Source organism: Sturnira hondurensis, unplaced genomic scaffold (assembly GCF_014824575.4).
Source record: "Sturnira hondurensis isolate 20B ecotype Veracruz unplaced genomic scaffold, ASM1482457v3 Scaffold0003693, whole genome shotgun sequence".
In the NCBI taxonomy this organism is placed as follows: Eukaryota; Metazoa; Chordata; class Mammalia; order Chiroptera; family Phyllostomidae; genus Sturnira; species Sturnira hondurensis.
This window is the reverse complement of record NW_028076324.1, coordinates 6,845,112-6,865,065: the sequence shown is the minus strand read 5'-3', so window position 1 is coordinate 6,865,065 and position 19,954 is coordinate 6,845,112. Positions and strand designations below refer to the sequence as shown.

General features: G+C 51.0%; 2 protein-coding genes across 4 annotated transcripts in view; one reads left to right on the top strand and one right to left on the bottom strand.

Moving 5' to 3' along the window:
* POLRMT (RNA polymerase mitochondrial) overlaps positions 1 to 15,438 on the top strand; it is a 29,378-nt gene extending 13,940 nt beyond the window's left edge. Inside the window, exons 4-21 of one of the 3 annotated variants that reach the window (XM_037042276.1) lie at positions 6,957 to 7,087; positions 7,270 to 7,462; positions 8,894 to 9,043; positions 9,328 to 9,492; positions 9,616 to 9,781; positions 10,086 to 10,315; positions 10,585 to 11,373; positions 11,811 to 11,933; positions 12,273 to 12,395; positions 12,670 to 12,849; positions 13,165 to 13,251; positions 13,328 to 13,441; positions 13,525 to 13,577; positions 13,726 to 13,824; positions 14,719 to 14,791; positions 14,970 to 15,061; positions 15,148 to 15,206; positions 15,320 to 15,438. In XM_037042276.1, the coding sequence (XP_036898171.1) occupies positions 6,957 to 7,087; positions 7,270 to 7,462; positions 8,894 to 9,043; positions 9,328 to 9,492; positions 9,616 to 9,781; positions 10,086 to 10,315; positions 10,585 to 11,373; positions 11,811 to 11,933; positions 12,273 to 12,395; positions 12,670 to 12,849; positions 13,165 to 13,251; positions 13,328 to 13,441; positions 13,525 to 13,577; positions 13,726 to 13,824; positions 14,719 to 14,791; positions 14,970 to 15,061; positions 15,148 to 15,206; positions 15,320 to 15,369 (2,877 nt within the window). In that variant the 3' untranslated portion in view covers positions 15,370 to 15,438. Of the gene's footprint in view, positions 1 to 6,956; positions 7,088 to 7,269; positions 7,463 to 8,893; positions 9,044 to 9,327; positions 9,493 to 9,615; positions 9,787 to 10,085; positions 10,316 to 10,584; positions 11,374 to 11,810; positions 11,934 to 12,272; positions 12,396 to 12,669; positions 12,850 to 13,164; positions 13,252 to 13,327; positions 13,442 to 13,524; positions 13,578 to 13,725; positions 13,825 to 14,718; positions 14,792 to 14,969; positions 15,062 to 15,147; positions 15,207 to 15,319 lie in introns of all 3 variants that reach the window. The other 2 variants (XM_037042277.1, XM_037042278.1) reach the window with 2 other exon arrangements.
* Positions 15,439 to 15,502: 64 nt separating this feature from the next.
* Positions 15,503 to 19,954, bottom strand: part of HCN2 (hyperpolarization activated cyclic nucleotide gated potassium and sodium channel 2) — a 28,788-nt gene continuing 24,336 nt past the window's right edge. Inside the window, exons 6-8 of the mRNA XM_037042279.1 lie at positions 19,091 to 19,331; positions 18,689 to 18,853; positions 15,503 to 16,879 (exon numbers count right to left, since the gene is read on the bottom strand). Of these exons, the coding sequence (XP_036898174.1) occupies positions 16,185 to 16,879; positions 18,689 to 18,853; positions 19,091 to 19,331 (1,101 nt within the window). The 3' untranslated portion in view covers positions 15,503 to 16,184. The remainder of the gene's footprint in view (positions 16,880 to 18,688; positions 18,854 to 19,090; positions 19,332 to 19,954) is intronic.

Here is a 19,954-nt window from a genome sequence, read left to right as displayed (position 1 = left end):
GGATGTGACCTCCCTAGATAAGGGGGAAGTGTCTCATGTCCTTCCTTGCCCAGGGCAGGGTAAGGGCCTGCCCTGGCAACCAGCACATCTGGAAACAAATGCATGAGGCCAGACGGCATCTTCCGTGCATTCCCACACTCACACAACAGCTAGCACACAGACCACCCCTTGGCACGTGGGGATCAGATAGTCTCTGGGGGTTATGGGAAGTGATCTATTCAGCGGGGAATCTAGGTGGATCCAGCTCAGGGGCAGGCAGCAGTCACTCTTGAGACAGTCTCTTCACAGTCCATGGTGCAGTTTGATGTCGGGAGTGTGATACCTCACACTTTGTCCTTTTTCAAAATTTCTTCAGCTATTGGGGGTGTTTTGTGGTTTCACATAAATTTTAGGATTAGTTCTGATTATTAGAAGAATGACATAGTATTTTGTTAGGGATTGCACTGAATCTGTATATTGCTTTAATAAAGATGTTTTTAACACTATTAATCCTTCTAATCCATGAGCAATGTATATTCTTCCATTTATTTTTATTTTCTTCAGTGTCTTATAGATTTCTGAGTACAGGTCTTTTATCTCTTTGGTTAAATTTATTCCTAAGCAATGAAGCAGTTGTAATGGGATTGTCTTATGAATTTCTTTTAGTCGTTCCTTATTGGTGTATAAGAAGCAACACATTTCTAGCCCTGGCTGGTGTAGCTCAGTGGATTGAGCATGGGCCTCTGAACCAGACAGTCGCAGTTCGATTCCCAGTCAGGGCACATGCCTGGTTGCAGGCCAGTTCCCGGCAGGGGCTAGTTCCCAGCAGGGATGCATAAGAAGCAACCATACATTGATGTTTCTCTTCCTCTCTCCTTCCCTTCCCCTCTAAAGATAAATAAATAAAATATTTTTTTAAAAATGTTGAGGCACAATACTTGCACTTAATGCAATTCTAAAAAAAAAAGAAGCAACACATTTCTGTATGTTGATTCTGTATCCTTCAACTTTACTGAATTCATTTATCAGTTCTAATAGTTCCTTTGGGTGGATGCTTTAGGGTTCTCTCTGTATAGTATCATGTCATATGCACATAATGTGTTGTACTTCCTCGTTCCCAACTTACTTCTTTCTCTTGCCTGATTGCTGTGGCTAGGACTTCCAATACTGTGTTGAATAAGAGAGGTGGGAGTGGGCATCCTTGCCTTGCTCCTGGTCTTAAGAGGAAAAGCTTTCAGTTTTTTACCACTGAGTATGATATTAGGTGTGGGTTTGTCATATATGGCCTTTATCATGTTGAGGTGCTTTCCTTCATACACTTTTTAAGTATTTTTTTAGAGAGAGGGGAAGGAAGGGAGAAAGGGAGCGAAACATTGATATGTGGGAGATACATCAATTGGTTGCCTCTCTCACACCCTCACTGGGGACCTGGCTTTCAGCCCATGCATGTGCACTGACTGGAAATTGAACCAGTGACCTTTTAGTTCTCAGGCCAACACTCAATCTACTGAGCCACACAAGCCAGGGCACCTTCATATACATTTTATTTAGAGTTCTTATCGTAAAAGGATTGAAATTTTTCAAGTGCATTTTCTGCATTCATTGAGATGAGCATATGGTTTTTTGTTTGTTTGTTTGTTTTTTTAATATCAATGTATGGTTGCCTCTTGTGCGTTCCCTGCTGGGAACTGGCCTGCAAACCCAGGCATGTGCCCTGACTGGGAATCGAACCGCGATCGTGTGGTTCTCAGGCCCACCCTCAATCCACTGAGCCACACCAGCCAGGGCGAGCATATGGTTTTTATATTTTATTAAGGTATCACATTGATTGATTTGTGGGTATTGAACCATCTTTGGGATAAATTCCACTTGGTTGTGGTATATGATCCTTTTAATGTATTGTTCAATTTGGTTTGCTGATATTTTGTTGAGAATTTTACATGTACATCAAGGATATTGGTATGTAATTTTTCTTTTTCTTATTTTTTGATCTGTAATTTTCTTATTTTGTAGTGTTTTTGTCTGGTTTTGATAATGATTTAATAAAATGAGTTTGGAAGCCTCCCCTCCTCTTTAATTTTTTGTAATAGTTTAAGAAAGATAAGTGTTTATTCTTCTTTGAATGTTTTATAAAATTTACCTGATAAGTCATCTGGTCCTGGAATTTTATCTGTTGGGAGTTTTTTTTTGATTACTGCTTCAGTCTCATTGCTAGTAATTGTTCTCTTTAGATTTTGTATTTCTTTCTGGTTCAGTCTTGGAAGCTTATCTACTTCTAAATTTTTTTTCTTTTTCCTGCAGATTGTTGAATTTGTTGGCATATAATTGTTCATAGTATTTTTTAATGATTCTTTGTATTTCCGCAGTGTCAGTTGTAACTTCTTTCCTTTATGATTTTATTTACTTGGGCTCTCTTTTCTTGATGAGTTTGGCCAAAGATTTGTCATTTTCTATTTTGTTTATTTCTGGTCTGGTCTTAGCTATCCCTCTCCTTCTGTTTTCTTTGGTATTTGTTCTTTTTCTAGTTGCTTTTAGGTGTAGAGTTAGACTATTTATTTGGAATTATTAATTATTTTTCTTGTTTTTTGAGGTTGGCTTATGTAGCTATAAATCTTACTCTTTTTTTTAATATTTAATTTATTTTTAGAGAGAGGGAAAGGAAAGGAGAAAGTGGGAGAGAAACATCAGTGTGTGGTTGCCTCTTATGTATCCCCTACTGGGGACTTGGCCTGCAACCCAGGCATGTGCCCTGACTGGGAATCGAACCGGCAACCCTTTGCTTCACAGGCCCGCGCTCAATCCATTGAGCCACACCAGCCAGGGCTATAAATCTTACTCTTAGAATTGCTTTTAGGCCCTGGCTGGTGCGGCTCAGTGGATTGAGCTCTGGCCTGCAAACCAAAGGGTCGCCAGTTCAATTCCTGGGCAGGGCATATGCCTGGGTTGTGGGTCAGGTTCCCAGTATGGAGTGCTTGAGAGGCAACCACACACTGATGTTTCTCTTCCTCTCTTTCTCCCTCCTTTCCCCTCTCTAAAAATAAATAAGATCTCTTTAAAAAAGAATTGCTTTTGCTGCATCCCATAAATTTTGTAAAGTTGTATTTTTTATTTTCATTTTCATTTTCAGGTTGTTGTTGATTTCTTATTTGATTTCCTCTTTAACTCATTGGTTGTTTACTATGTTATGTATTTAGTCTCCACATATTTGTGTGGTTTTTTTTTCCAGTTTTCTTTCTGAGTTTCTTAGTTTCATGCCATTGTGGTCGGAAAAGATTTTTGATATGATTTTAATTTTGTTAAGTTTATTGACATAATTTTTTTCTGTCTTGTGCAATAATATGTGATCTGTCATGGAGAATGTTCTATGTGCACTTGAAAAAATGTATTCTGCAGTTTTTGGATGATATGAACTATAAATGTCCATTAAGTTGAGCTCATCTAATGTGACACGGAAGCCAGTATTCCCTGTTCATTTTCTGTCTGGATGATTTTTCATTGATGTGAGTGGGGCATTAAAATTATCTACTATTGTGTTACTGTAGATTTCTCCCTTTATGTCCATTAAAAATTGCTTTATATATTTAGGTGCCCCTATGTTTGTTTTATGTGTAAATATTTACAATTAAACTTTCTTTTTAATTTATTGATTTTTTTAGGGAGAGTGGAAAATGGGGGGAGAGAAACATCATTTGTTTTCCACCTATTTATTATATATTTTCATTGGTTGCTTCTTCTGTGTTCCCTGACTGGAGGTCAGACCTACAGCCTTTGGCCTGCGGGGGTGATGCTCTGACCAGCTGAGCACCCAGCCAGGACCAGCATTTATAGTTGTTTTATTCCCTTCTTGGATTGACCTTTTTATAATTATGTAGTGTCTTCTTTTACATCTTTTGTCTTAAAGTCTATTTTGTCTAATAGGAGTATTTGTATTCCAGCTTTCTTTTTGTTTTTATTCGCACGGCATATTTTTTTTTCATCCCTTCACTTTTAGTCCTTAAGTGTCTTGATTCGAAGTGAGTCTCTTATAAGCAGCATATAGATAGGTCCGTTCAGCCACCCTGTGTCTTTTTATTAGAGCATTTAATCTACTCACATTGAATGTGATTATTGAGAGGTTTTCTATAGTTCTCTGTTTCCTTCTTCTGATTCTTCCCTGTGGTTTGCTGGTTTTGTTTGGGTTCCTTTCTCTTTATTTATTCTTTATATATTTTTGTGGGTTTTGGTTTGTGGTTACCATGAACTCTGTGTATGTCATTCTGTATCTCTAGCAGTCTGTTTTAAGCTGGTAGGCATTTAAATTTGGATACATTCTATAAGGACATTTCCACCCCCACACATACTGTACGTTTTTAATATTGTGTTGTAGATCTTTTTGTTTAGTGTATCTAACTACTTATTACAGTTAGAGTTTGATTCTTTTTTTAATATTTTATTTATTATCTTTAGAGGGGAAGGAGGGTGGGAGAGAAATATCAATGTATGGTTGCCTCTGCTGAGGACACACAATGTGTATCGTGTGTCCCCTGCCAGGAACTGGCCTGCAACCCAGGTATGTGCCCTGACTGGGAATCGAACCACGATCTTCTGGTTCGCAGGCCCGTGCTCAATCCACTGAGCTACACCAGCCAGGGCTTGATACTTTCTTTTGAACTTTGTAGTAGATTTTTAGATGTTTGATTTGCTGCATTTATTAAATATTTATTTGGCTGTACTTGTGAGATTTTTTTCTTTTCTCATATTTTCTAATTTTTGTTATGATCTTTTCTTCTCTGCTTAAAGAAGACCATTTAACATTTCTTGTAAAGTGGTTTAAGGGTCATGAACACCTTTAGTTATCTGTCCCTCACGTGTGAAACATAACATTGCTGGGTAGATTATTCTAGGCTGTAGGTTCCTTCCCCTCGGCACTTGAAAAATGCCCTGCCTCTCCCTTATGGCCAGCAACATTGCTGCTGAGCAATCAGCTGATAGCCTCATGGGGTGTCCTTTATATTTAACTCACTGTGCCCCTGGTACTTTCTTCAAGATTGTCTTTTTATCTTTAACTTTTGTCATTATAACTACAGTATGTCCTGGTGTGGGTCTCTCTGGGTTCCTCTTGTTCAGAACTCTGCTTCTGGGACTTGAATGTCTGTTTCCTTTCCCAGGTTAGTAAAGTTTTCAGCCATTATTTCTTTAAATAAAGTTCCTGTTCCTTTCTTTCTTCCCCTTCTGGAGTCTCTGTAATGAGAATGTTTGAATGCTCGATGTTTTTCCAGAATTCCCATAGACTATCTATACTTTTTTCTTTCTGCTGTTCTGATGGGTTGATTTCAACTGGTTTGTCTTTCAGGTTGCTGATCTATTCTTCTTTGTTAGTCTGCTGTTGATTCTTCCTAATGTGTTTTTCATTTTGGTATTGTATTCTTCAGGTTTGCTTGGTTTTCTTACACAGTCAAACCTCGGTTTTCGAACATGTCGCATTTTGAACAGTTCAGTTCTTGACCAAGTTGTTTACTGAAAAAATGTCTCAGTTGTTGGACAAAAACTGGTTTGTGACCTAACAAACCTTTCATGGTGATATCTAGGAAAAAATGATTTGGTTTTCAGACAAATTACTTCTTAACCAGCCTTCTGGAATGAATTAAATTTGAGAACCGAGGCTCCACCACTTCCTCTATTCCACTCAGCTTTGGTGAGCATCCTTCTGACCATATCTTTAAAATGTTTTTTTTTTCCAATTTTTTTATTTAATTATTTTTCAAGTACAGTTTTCTGTTAAAATTTTTAAATCAAATTACTTATCTTTGTTTCTTTAGGGTTTCTTTCCCTGAAGATTTACCTTGTTTCTTCATCTGAGAGATATTCTGTCTTTTCATTTAGTTTGACTTGGTATATTTGTTTACGTGAGTTAGAGAAAATAGCCTTCTCCCCTAGTCATGAAAAAGTGGCCTGATACAGAAGCCGAGTGTGCTGGGTGCTTCGGGAAGTCAGTGGGTGTTGCCGGGGATAGTGGCAGGGCGGGAGGGCCGGTGGGTGTGGTGATGTCCTGTTGTTCTTTGCTCAGAGGCAGAAGGCTCTGGGTGGTGTAGCCGGGAAACACTGCAGTGGTCCCCATGGCCTTAGGGAGGTAGAGGGGTGTGAGCAGTGGCGCTTGGGGCTCCGTCGCCCAAAGGGCGCCCTTGGATCCCAGTCTTCTCTGCTCATCCCTTTCTCTCGTTTCTTGTCAGAAGCCACTCACTCAGCCCTCAGTTGTGTGGCAGTAGTCACTCGTGTCTGCTGTGCACGTGTGTATTTGAGTCTGGGGTGGGAGGGCGCGAGTTCCACACCCTCAGACCCTGGGCCCCTCTGGAAATATTTTTCTTCTACGTCAGCCTGTGTAGCCACTGAGCACTTGAATAATTTAACATTTCATTGAAATTTAAACTAAATGACCGTGTGTGCCTCGTGACTGTGGAATTGGACACAGGTGCAGGAGAGCCATGTTTGGAGGGATGGCGGCAGCCATCTCCAACCAGCAACACGACTGCTGCCTTGGGAAACTAGGTGAAAGAAGCAAACTAAACCCAGAGCAGGGGTCCGAGGTCAGTGCCATGAGAGAGAGAAAGCAGGAAACCAACAAACCTGAAAGTGGGTCCTCTGAAAAGATATCAGAACTTGAGGAACCTCTTGGAGTTCAGTGACCTGGAAAGGGCTTCCTTTTTAGCTGCCCTGAAGTTGTTCATGTTCATGTCCACAAAACCAGAAACTGGTAACACCCCTTCCTACCCTGGCACCTAAGTTTTCTGTGTGACACAGCCATGGTGTTATCACTGTGCTGGCATTTCCTTGGCACACAGGAACGTCAGGTGGGCTGTCTGCCTGCCGAATTGACCGCTTCTGACTAGCAGCACTTTCCATCTTGATGTCATGACTGCAAAGAGGGGTCTCAGGTGGAGGATGGGAATTGCGGCAGGCTGGGCCGCCCCCAGACCTTAACCCTGGCTTGGTGTCCCCAGGGCTCCTACAAAGAGCTGGTTTATGTGTTCTTCATGATGAAAGATGCTGGCCTCGCTCCAGACCTGCTGTCCTATGCAGCTGCCCTGCAGTGCATGGGGCGGCTGAACCAGGATGCCAGTACCATCCAAAGGTGAGTGGGTGTCGGGGTGATCTTACCAGGAACACAGCAACGTATTGGGTCCGGTAGGCTGGCTTGGCCTGCACTGCAGGCCAGGACTCCCTGCAGGACTTGATAGCCTCCTGAGACCTTGAAGATGGTCAGGGGTGGCTCTGGGAGTTGGGGATTTACCAGCCATCATGTGTCCCCCACAGGTGTCTGAAGCAGATGGCCCAGGATGGGCTGCAGGTGCAGGAGCTTTTCACAAGCTTGCCACTGTGCAGGGAGGACAAGGCCGCACTCCTGAGGGCTGTTCGAAAGGCTGAGCCCACCTTCAGACCTCCGCCACCATCCCCACCCTCGCCCCAGGTGAACACCTCCCCGCTGCTCAGGGATGTCTATGACAAGGTGAGTTCCAGCCTGTGGCCTGGTACCTGTAGGTGTGGTTCCATCGCATGCAGGGTGAGCCAGAGTCATCCCGTCTCCACGGGGTACAAGGAGCCTCAGCCTTTTTTCTCCTTGCTGAGCTGTCTGCATCTCAGGGACTCTCTCCCTGCTCCTCAGAGGTCGAACAACTCAGTGCTGGCAAGCTCCTGGTCCCCAGCAGCGCCTCGACCCTAAGGGTTAAAGCTGGAAGGTGCTGCCAGAAGGAAAAGCCTGCCACATGCATGCCGGGCACCATTGTGATCGCTGTCCCCCTTGAGACTCAGCTATAAGCTGAGCACAGGAGTGGTCGCAGAGCCAGGTATAACTGCCCTAGCAGGGGGTGGCAGGTGGGGCAAGATCCCAACACTGCTTCCCCGAACAGAGGGCAGTGCTGAGAGTGGGCAGCTACCCAGATGCCTTGGGGTTTTGTTTGTTTTTATTAGGATATAATCCACTGACCATACAGCTTACCTTTCAAAGTATAATTCAGTATTTCTTAGTAGGTTTACTTCTAATTCCAGAACATTAAATCACCCCAGAAAGAAATTGCAGCCCCTGGCAAACACTAACCCCTTTCCTATCTCTGTGGATTTGCCTGTTCTGGGCATTTCACATACATGAGATCACACTCTGTGACCTTCTGTGTCTGGCTTCTCTCACTGAGCACCATGTGTTTAAGGTCCCTCCACATAGTAGTGTCAGAGTTTCGCTCCTTTTCCTGGCTGAGTAACACAGCATGGGGCAAAAGTAGGTTTGCAGTTGCTCATATGGAAAACTATAGTAATTAATAAGTAATACAAGAATAAAATCTGTTTCATGTACTCGCAACTCTAAACATACTTTTGTCCCATCCTGTGTTCTAGTGTGTGGATGGACACATTGTGCTTATCCATTCATTAGCTGATGGACAGTTGGGTTCTGTCCACTTTTTGGCTGCTGTGAGTCACGCTGCTGTGGGTGTGCATGTACAAAAGTTTGTGTGGACCTATGTTTTTCATTCTCAGAGTATTGGGTTTTGCTTTTTTAATTTCTCTGTTTTGTGATGGGTCACACATTCATGCAGTTCCAAGTTTAAAAAGAAAAACCTGGTGTCCAGGGACTTAAACTGCTTTCTTGGGCTATCCAGTGCCCACCTCAGGGAGGCCAAACAAATACAGAGCTTTTTGTTTTTAAACCAGCAAAGCTATTTTACATGGTGTTCTGTCCCAGCCTTTTTCCTGTGATGTGCAAGATGGATAATGTTCAGGGGACTTGGTGAAATGCGTGTGATTCTGCGAGGGTGGGAGTCCTGGGCAGCACAGGTTGGGCGGCTGATCTTCTCCACCTCCAGTGTGGATGAGTTTCTCCTACCAGGGACCCAGGTCTCGAGGGCAGGCACCCAGGGCCTTACCACCTGCCCATCCCCATCGGCAGAACCACCCCGCATCCTACCCAAGGCAGCACCTGCCCCTGAAGACGCTGAAGAGCTTGTTCCAGCAGCAGCTCAATGTAGAGATGGCCACCACTGTCACCGTGGACTCTGTGGAGAAGGCCCCGTTGCTGACCAGGGAGGTCTTGCAAGCGGTAAGGGGCTTAGCATGCTCAGGGTCCAGCTTGGCTGAACTGGGCACCCCCTGGTCTGAGTGTGCTGCCTGCTGTTCCACAGCCCCTTCTCCCTACCCCACGGCTGTCCCCCTTCCTTTTCACTAAGCGGGGTCACCGGGTGCCCTCCCACCGTTGGAGAAGAGTGCTCAGCAGCTACTTGGTTCACCTTGACACCACCTCCTGGTGGACTCCTCTTGGGAGCCTGTGAGCACTGAGCCCATAGAACAATGTGGTGACCCTGTGTCTACACCCCACCACCACAGCGAAAGACACTGCAGGAACTACGTACCTCATGGGAGACAGAGCTGTGCCTGGCTCTGCGACAGACCAAGGCCAGCGAGGCCCATGCCGCTCGTGAAGGCCGCCCCTCCATCTTCCCCTACCTGTGCCTGCTCAGCGAGGGGGAGTTAGCACAGCTGCTGCTGCAGGTGGGCAGTGGACATGTAGGGATGGGGCAGGGCCTGGGTTGTACAGTTGGGAGAGGTGGTGAGGTGGGGGATGGATAGAGTGTGGGCACCGGCAGGGCAAGGGGCTCATGGCACCACCCCCAGACCTTGCAGGTGCTGCCTCTGCAGGGAGAGTCGCTACTCTCCCTGGCGCAACAGCTGGGCTTGCGCATCTTCAGCCGGCATGTGGTGCAGAAGAAGCAGCTCAGTGATGAGGTGCAGGCACTGCAGCGGCGCTATTTCAAGTACCTTCGCCTACTAGCATCTGACACACCAGTAAGATCTGGAAGGGGCGGAATGAGGAGCTGCTCTTGGGCCTGGGTCTGGGGGTTTCTCAGGGTTAGGGAGCCTAGGTGGGTTTTCAGGTGGAGAAACCACGACCCCTAGAGGAAGTTCCATCCCTAGTCCCCTCCCTCCTGCCCTGGGGCAGTTGGATTTGACCCCAGACCTGGCCACTTCCTGGCTGCCTTCCCCCCAGCATGTTTCCTCATCTATAACTGTCTGCCTGTGGGGGCATCTGGGAGGAGTGTACAGTTCTGTGCCCAGATCCTGGTTCCCTGACCCATGATGCTGCCCACAGATGGTGGTGTCCCACCTGCCACGGCAATACTGGGAGGCACTTGGGGCACCTGAGGCCCCGCACGAGCAGCCCTGGCCCTTGGCTGTGGTGGTGCAGCTGGGCAAACAGCTGGCTGAGGTGCTGGTGCAGACAGTGAAGATGCCTGGCTACCTGGCCCAGCGCCAGGGCACCCACAACCTCATCCCTGTGCTCTACCACGTGTATTCCTTCCGGAGCTTCCGCCAGGTGAGTTGCTGTGGAACTGACTTCTGGGCCTAGAGACCCCTCCTGGCTCCTAGCAGTAGAAGGCACTTGGAGTCTGAGCACTTGAGACGAGGCTGGGGCTCGGGGGAGTGGGCACTTCTGAGCCAGGGTGGGGCACTGTTGAAATCCTGCAGGGGTCATGGCCTGGTCTTGGGATAAGGGCTTCTGATGGGACCTTGGGGACCTCTGCCTGCTATTTGCCTTTGGGGCAGTCGACCCCCTGACTGGTTATCTGCCCATCCCACCCCCAGATTGGGATCCTGAAGCCACACCCAGCCTTTATACAGCTGCTGGAAACTGCAGCTGAGCGCACAATGACCTTTGAGGCAGCTGAAGTGCCCATGCTGTGCCCGCCACTGCCCTGGACTTCACCACACTCAGGTGCCTTCCTACTGAGCCCCACCAAGCTGATGCGCTCTGTGGAGGGCACCATGCAGCACCAACGCCTGCTAGAGAGCTGCCCACCCACCAACCTGCATGGTGCCCTGGATGCCCTAACCCAGCTAGGCAACTGCGCCTGGCGTGTAAATGGGCGCGTGCTGGACCTAGTGCTGACCCTGTTCAACAAGAAGGGCTGCCCCCGCCTGGGCGTGCCAGCCCCCGCCTCCGAGGCACCCCGCCCACCTGAGAACTGCCTGCCACCCAAAGCCTCACCAGAGCAGAAGGTTCAGTTGCGGCGGCAGCTGGCCCGTTGCCTGAAGGTTGCAAGGGAGATGCACAGTCTGCGAACCGATGCACTCTACCGCCTATCATTGGCCCAGCACCTGCGGCACCGTGTCTTCTGGTTGCCTCACAACATGGACTTCCGAGGACGCACCTACCCCTGCCCGCCCCACTTCAACCACTTGGGCAGTGACCTAGCACGAGCCCTGCTGGAGTTTGCCGAGGGTCGACCACTTGGCCCCCATGGCCTCGACTGGCTCAAGATCCACTTGGTCAACCTCACTGGGCTCAAAAAGCGTGAGTCGCTGCAGGCACGCCTGGCCTTTGCTGACGAGATGATGGAGAAGATCCTGGACTCAGCTGACAAGCCCATGAAGGTAGGAGTGGCCAGGGCCTTGCTCCTGCTCACTCACTCTCTCCCAGACTGGTCTCCGCTCTGGCTCTAGCCACCTCAGCACCCACCTAGGATGCCCTGTAGGTGTCCTTGCCTCCAGGCCAAAGTCAATAACCGCTGCTCCCTCTAGTCTTCCCTTAGGACAAACTTTTTTTGTTGGCCTTTTCCTCTGACCCGGTCTATCAGCAGATCTGCCACCTCCCACTCTAGAGAAACCCTAATTCCATCCCCGTCCCATGGCTGGGCCCTGTCACCCACCCTGGTCCACCATTCCTATCCTCACCCTACTGTCTCAAGGGCTCTGTCCCAGCCTCCCTGTGTCCTCACATTACCTGGCCCAGCTCAGCTCCCATCCATACCCAGGGAGCTCGGTCCCACTGACCCCAGCCCAGCCTCACCCAACATACTGCCCTCCTGCAGGGCCAGAAATGGTGGATGGAGGCAGATGAGCCCTGGCAAGCCCTGGCCTGCTGCATGGAGATTGCTCAGGCTGTGCGTGCCCCCGACCCTACTGCCTACGTCTCCCATTTTCCTGTTCACCAGGTGAGCTAGTGGTGACCCTGAGGTGGAGTGGGGCTATCTGAAGGTGTCTCCAGTCTGAGGTGCCACAGGCCAGTGTGGGAGTCTAGCGGGTGTCCCTGTGTGTGGGCCAGCCCCAGTGGGTCCAGCACATTGTACTGTGGTCTCATGCAGGCACATTCCTTGCCTCATGTGCCTCAGTTTCCTTTTTGTAGTGGGGTGATGACACCTGTCCCTAAGCATTGGGGTCCAGCAAGCTGGTGATACGAGCAGAGTGCTGGGGTAGGACAGAGCTGTGGCTCGTGGCCAGGGGTGATCCTGCCAGCCCTACCCAGACCCCTCACCACCTCCTCCTTGGCCCAGGATGGCTCCTGTAACGGCCTGCAACACTACGCTGCTCTGGGCCGGGACAGCGTGGGGGCTGCCTCTGTCAACCTGGTGCCCTCAGACCTGCCACAGGACGTGTACAGCAGCGTAGCCGCACAGGTAAGCACCAGGCCCTTCAACCTGTTCACATCCCCAGAGCCTGCCTGGGGTCTCTGTCCTGTGACTACCTATGTATTGCCAACCCATGGCCTTGGCTTTGTTTTTCATATGTGATGTGACTGGGCAGTCAGAGTAGGCTTCCCAGGGGAGGTGTCAGAAGGCTGGGGTCAATGGAGGAGGTGCCTCATGGAGGTGCTACTGGATAGGGTGGGTGGAGCCAGACAGGGAGGCAAGCGGAGGTCTGTGGGCTCACTGACTGTCAGTGTCTGCCCAGGTGGAAGTGTTCCGTAGGCAGGATGCCGAGCAGGGTATGCAGGTGGCCCAGGTGCTGGAGGGCTTCATCAGTCGCAAGGTGGTCAAGCAGACTGTGATGACTGTGGTGTATGGGGTCACCCGTTACGGGGGCCGCCTGCAGATTGAGAAGCGCCTCCGAGAGATCAGCAACTTCCCCCAGGTAGGCAGTTTCACCCCAAATCCAGCTTCCAGCTTCCCCTGAACAGGTGGCTGCTAGGCAGTGGGCAGCTCAGGGAGGGGCTTGTTTCCCTCCACTGTGGGGTATAGGGTAGGGCAGAGGGAGGGACCCACAGGAGCTAGCTATCTTCTCAGGCCTCTGGGCCTCAGTGTCTCCACCTGAAAAAGGGGGTGGGGACTTCAAGAATTTAGCACAGTCCTGTGAGGTCACCTGACCCTGGGCTGTGGGGTGGGCATGGAGTGAGCTGCCCCTCCCCTCCCACTTTACACTGCCATTTCTGTGCCCTGCCCACCCCAGGAGTTTGTGTGGCAGGCCTCTCACTACCTTGTACACCAGGTGTTCAATAGCCTTCAGGAGATGTTCTCGGGCACCCGAGCCATCCAGGTGTGTACTCCTTCTCCCTTCCCCAGCATGGCTTCCCAGACTAGGCCCCACACTAAGCCTGTCCCCGTCCCTGCAGCACTGGTTGGCAGAGAGCGCCCGGCTCATTGCTCACACTGGCTTGGCTGTGGAGTGGGTCACACCCCTGGGCATCCCCATCATTCAGCCCTACCACCAAGACTCCAAGGTGTTGGTATGTGCTGCCTCCATGCCCACCCCTACCCCAGTGCCAGGGCAGGCCTCACACCCCATAACCCTTCCATCCCAACCCCACAGATCAATGGAGGGATCCAGAGCCTCACCTTCAGCAGCACTGGAGACACCAGCCAGTGAGTGTGGGAGGTGGGAGGGCCAGGCAGTTGGACTAAGGGGCTGCTGGGTGAAGACTGAGGGGAGAGCTGGGCCAGGGGATGCCACATAGGCCAGGCAAGGGTAGAGGTACCAGCTACCTCAGCACACCTGACCCTCCGCACACAGGAAGCCAAACATACTGAAGCAGAAGAATGGCTTCCCGCCCAACTTCATCCACTCCCTGGACTCCTCGCACATGATGCTTACAGCCCTGCACTGCTACAGGTGGGCCCTGTATCCGCAGAGCATGCATTCATTAACCACCTGCTGCAGGCAGGCCCAGTGCTGGGCACACAGTGGGGACCCTCACAGAGTGGGAGATAGGTTGTGAGGCCAAGACCTGCAGGTGGGAGCTGGGGCAGAGGCCTATAGCAAGCGGAGACCCAACATGAGTCTGCTGGAACTCATGCCTAGAAAACCACTGTGAACCACTGCATGCAAAGGCCTTGGGGCAGCAAGGTGTGAGTGCTGGGCCATGAAGGGAAGGGGTGGTTCCTCTGAGTATAAAGCTGGCCCTGGAAGGTCCCTGTGATCCCGTTCATCCAGCTGAGTGCAGGCACCACTTCATGACCAGTTCCTGAGGGCTTGGACGTAGTTCCGACAGATGCAGGGACTTTGTGGCAGCTAGCAGAACCCTCTGGTTTTCTGTCCTGAGTCCCACAAGAGGCAGCAAGCCTGGGGTGATGGGGCAGGTGTATGGACAGTTCTGTTAGAAGTGACTGTGACATGGGGAGGTTGGCTGGACTGAGCCGGGGGTCAAGCAAATTCCATGCTTCCTGTGCATGGCATGGGGTCCCCTGAGACAGAGCCCTGTGGTTGGGGGTGTGGCGGTGGGGTCAGCATCCACTGACTTCTACCGGAAGCTGAGAATCAACCAGGCAGCAATTGGGATCATGGTAGTGAGGATGTAGAACAGATTCTCATTCTAAAATGAGGATGTTTTGTCCATATGCTGAGGGGTTAATTGAGGACCGTGCAGGGATGGTGGGGTGCATGAGGAGGGAAGAAGCTATACATCATCACTGGAGTCTGAACTCCCCAGGCCAGTGGTTGCAAGCTGGGCCTTGAGTAGACCAAGAGGGCTGGCCCCTCCTCATGGAAGCCCCTCCCCTGCTGCAGGAAAGGCCTGACCTTTGTCTCCGTGCATGACTGCTTCTGGACCCATGCAGCTGATGTCACCATCATGAACCAGGTACCGGCCACACCGCCCCCGAGAGTGAATGCCCTGGTTCCATGGCTCTCCATGTGGGATCTTGCACCCCCAGCCTCTGTCTAGCCTGTGGTCCCAGTGCTCATCCAGGTGTTGGGGCAGGGGGTGGTTACTCCACCCCTCAGGCTCTTGTTCCTGGCTTCTGACCCCCACTTCCCAGGTATGCCGTGAACAGTTTGTCTGTCTGCACAGCCAGCCCATCCTGCATGACCTGTCCAGGTTCCTGGTGGAGCGTTTCTGTTCTGGCCCCAGGTGAGGCACTTGGCCCTCAGTGCAGTTTCCATTACCCCCTTCTGGTCCTTCCTGGGCCTCACTCCCTGCCCTGTTCTCCACTTCAGGTCCACAAATGTCCGAGTCGCCAGGTTGCTGGACATGCTACTGTCAGTACCCAAGACAGGTATGGCCATGGGCAGGGGAGGGGTGTCCTAATTGCCATCTGGGGGCCGGACTGTCCCAGAGCCCCACCCATCCCAGGACCCAGGTTCACGGTCTCACTGCTCTGCTCTGCAGGGACCTTCAACCTGGAGCAGGTGAAGCACTCAACATATTTCTTCAGCTGATGCAGGCCTGCCGGGCTGGCCCAGCGACACTCTGTACCATAGTGTAAATAAAGCTCTTTTCCCACCCAAGGGAGCACTGCCTTGGGGGAGAGGGTGCATACCACCCTGCTGTGTTGGGGCTTCCAGCAAGCAGATGCGGGTAGGCTGGGCGCCAATGCTGTTGTTTATTGCGTGGAATGGGGTTGTGGAAGTTAGTGGGGTGTGGGGGCATGGTGGGGACATTGCTGCCTCGGCTTGTCAGTACATTCGTCACAAAGGCGGGGATTCCCCAGCCTCACCCCCATGCTTAGGTGCGCCCGTACTGCCAGCCCCTGGGTGCCCGGTGCTGGAGGATGCTGCTTGCGCCTGCTCCAAGGAGGTCACCATGGGGCACGCACATGGGGAGGGGCGGGGCCGGTTATTGCGTGAGTGTGGTGGGGGCAGCAGGAAGCCGGCAGGCCAAGTATTGCACTTAAACAGAATCCTCATCGGACGGCGGGCCACCTGTGAGGGTGGGGGCAGGCGGAAGTCCACAGCCATCTCTCGGCCACGGGGTGGCTCCCTCCCTGTTTCACAGTTGGGGGAACTGAGGCACCGAGGTGAAGGGAGCCCCCTCGCAGGCCCGTGAGGCCACCGCCAGGGGGGCGGGGGCGATGTGGGTGGGCGTAAGGTGATGAGGGGGGACAGCAGGAGCCCGCCTGTCTGACTACAACTACCTACGTCTCCTCTATGGCTTCTGGGGTGGGTGGCCGGGGCAGCGCGCAATGGCATGGCTTTGGTTTGGATGAAGGCCCCGCCCCTGGCCCACCCAGGCCCACGGGGCGGTGCAGCGAGGGTCACAAGTTGGAAGAGAGGCGCGAACGCGCTGAGTCAGGCGGGTCAAGGCCTCCTGTGGCGCTGGGCAAGGCCGAGTCCCTGCGGTCCGGGCTGGGTCCGGCTGCCCTGGTGGCGGGTGTGGGCCCCAGGCGCGGTGTGGAGCTGCTGGCTGGACGTGTGGAGACCGCAGGGCCAGGGCCAGGACCGCCATGGGGCAGCGAGGGCTGTGAGGCGGACAGCGGGCGCGAGGCGCGGCTCAAGCGGCGCGCTGGAAGTGCGGGCCCAGCACGGGGTGCAGCTGGAGAGCAGGGTGCGCCGCCATAAGGCGAAGTCCGTGGTGCCCGGGGACTGGCGGGTGCGCCTGGGGGACTGGCAGCGGGCACGTGCCCCGGGGAGGCAGTGGCATTGGGTGCAGGCCCTGGGGGCAGGCGGCGCAAGAGGCGTGGTGAGCCAAGAGCTAGTGGCCCCACTAGCGGGCGTGCCACCTGCGGGCAGAAGCTCATGGCCACGGCTTGCTGCAGCGTGGCGATGGCTGAGGTGACCTGTGGCTGGGGTGGTGGTGGGAAGAGGCCGACACGCTGGCCCAGCTCAGCCTGCTGCACCATCTCACGGTCATACTTGACGATCTCCTGGATGATAGCATTCTCCTGGTTGTTGAACACGCCTGAGTTGAGGTCGTGTTGCACCTTGTGCAGCAGGATCGAGTTCTTCTTGCCTGGGGATGGGGGAGGTGTCAGTGCACAGGGGAGTGTCTCCTGCATACGTTAGCCTGTATCCAGTAGGCAGACTGCTGCATGTACTGAGTACCTTCTACATACAGCAACCAAGTATTGGGCACCACTACATCCAGTAGGCACAGAACACCTGCATACAGCAGTCACCCACTCTCTACAGCCAGCATACACGCACCTGTGCATATTGCATGCCTTCTACATACAGCCAACAGCTCACCTACTTTCTACAACCAGTACACTTACAGCTTTGTGTATTGAATGCCTGCTGTATACAGCAAGTAGGCATAGCCACCTGTTCTCTACAGCCTATACATATATGCAGATGTACATGGAATGCCTCCTGTACACACGAAGAATGTATTGGGCACCTACTATCTACAGCCAGTATACAAAGCACACCTGTATATCACAGGTAGTACTGAGTGCCTCCTGCATACAGCTCTGTGTATTGATTACCTCCTACATACAGCAAGTAGGTATTAGCATCCACAGTGTATAGCCAGTATATGTACACTTGTGTGTACTAAGTGTCTCCTTTATAAGGAGGGCAGGCATCTAGTGTCTGTTGTGTATGGGAAGGAGACGAGAACCTCTGTGTACAGCAAGTGTGCATGATCTATATACAAGCAGGAATCAAGCATCTGTTGTGTGTACCAAGCACAGAGCACCTGCTGCATACATAAAGTAGGTATGAGACACCTATGTAAACTGCTAGCATCCATGGAGCACTTCCCGCATATAGCAATCATGTATTGAGCGCCTGCACTATACAGCAACACACCCAGAATGCTTGCCTGTTTGCAACTAGAGGGCCAAGTACTTAAAACATACACTGCAACCACGTGTTGAGTACTTGCCGTATATAGCAAATATGTCTAAGCACCTGTCCCAAAAATGTTGAATACCTACTATATAGACATTGTTTAGTGCCTTTTGCATATAAACATGTATTGAACATTTTCTGCATATGGGGAAGTCCTCTAATCCCCGTCCACCCCACCCAGTCCTGATTTTCTAGCCATTATCTTTATGCCCACAAATAGCAAGGGCCACCATCTTCCTGGTCCTATGTCTAGTCAGTAAGTCCGGAGGGCTCCACCTCCCAAATATTTCTGAGACTTTCTCCACTTCTTCCTACAACCAAGGCTACCACGTCCTGCCCAGGCCTGGCCACCATCTCCCTGCTGTGTACTCTTGTAGAATACAAATCTGATCAGGTCTTCCCCTGCTTAGAACTGTCTGTGGCTCCCTATTGCTCCTGATTTAAAGTCCAACCACCTCCCCACACAGCCCACCAGACCCTGTGTGCCTGGGTCCTTGCCTACCTCACTAACCTCCCTCCTCTCAGCTTCTCTGGCTCTCTGGACTCTGGATCTCTTTCTCACCGCAGGGTCTTTGCATAATCAGCATCCATGTGCAAAAACATGCCTTCTCATCCTGACACCACCTACTAGTACTGGTCTCCAGTTAGCATCACCAGAAAGCCCCACCACTACCACATGTCCTCTCTGACAAGCTTCCTGAGGGTGGTGACTGAGGCAGCTTCATGGCCCACTAGCTGTCACTCTGGGCACATGGTAGCTTTTCAGCAGTTGTTTGCCCAGTGGGCAGAGTTCTGCACAATTGGAAACACCTCACAATTTTTCTTCCTTGGAAACTAAAGCTGTGCTAAGCCAGGGGACAGAGCTAGTCAGATAATCTGGTTTCCTGCGGGTCAGCTAAGCCACACCACGTTCCATCTCAGCATGGTTTCTCCCAGGACCACAGAGGGCTCAGCCAGGCCCACTCACCAATGCGGTCCAGGCGGTCAATGGCGACAGTCTCGAAGGCCCGCCGCATCATGGGGTACTCCTCCAGCACCTCATTGAAGTGGTCCACACTCAGTGAGTAGAGGCGGCAGTAGGTGTCAGCCCGCACACTCGCTGTGCGCCGGCCCCGTGTTAGCAGGCAGATCTCTGTGTGTGGCCAAAGAAGGCACCTCAGACACTGGTCAACACCCAGCTGCCCCCGTATTCATCCTGTGGGTAATTCTAGCTGCAGTGAGTGCAGCCCAGCCCACACCTCTGCTAGTGTGGCCCCCTTCTAGCCAGAGGTCCTTCCTGCTGGCACCCCTGTGACCTCCCTGCCTTCCCCTCCATCCCCAGGAAGGGTCCAACTTTATTGCCTGCTCCCTGGTCCCTGCAGACACTAACCCCCGAAATAGGAGCCATCAGATAGCTTCATCTCCTTGTTGCCTTTGGTGAGCACGCTGACCACACCATGCTGTATGAAGTACATCTTCTTGCCAATGGTACCCTCACGGATGATGTAGTCACCTGGCTGGAAGACCTCAAACTTGAGTTTGGTCAGCATGGCTGTGACGAAGTTGGGGTCAGCATTGGCAAACAGTGGCATTGAGGCCACCAGCTTCCGGCAATTGAAGTTCACAATCTCCTGTAGAGGCAATGAGCAGGGGTGATATCTGGGAACAGGCTGAGTGCTTGCTTCCATCTTACCCCACCTTTGGGACTCTTTCACCTTTCAGACCCTTTGTGAAAGGGGTTTAACATTTTAGCCTGAAAGCCAGCTTTTTATTTAGTGGACAGACACTACAGGTTTTGCCACCAAAGACAAGTTAGAAAAGCCCTGGCTGGTGTAGCTCAGTGGATTGAGCGCGGGCCTGCGAACCACACGATCGCGGTTTGATTCCCAGTCAGGGCACATGCCTGGGTTGCAGGCCAGTTCTCAGCGGGGGCTCACGAGAGGCAACGGTACATTGATATTTCTATCCCTCTCTCCTTCCCTTCCCCTCTAAAGATAAATAAATAAAATCTTTTAAAAAAAGAAGACAAGTTAGAAAAGATGCACACTGATTCCTTACTATTTAACGCTGTATTAGCAGTGCTGGTCAGTACAATTCGACAAGAAAAAGTAACTGTAGACACAAGAACTGGAAAGGGAAAAGTAACACTATCTCTTTACTGTCTCCTTTAATGTGACTACCTGGAAAACCCAAAGGAATCAGTGGAAAACAATAGCAATAGAGGAAGTTAGTCATACTAGCAGTGACAGAAAAA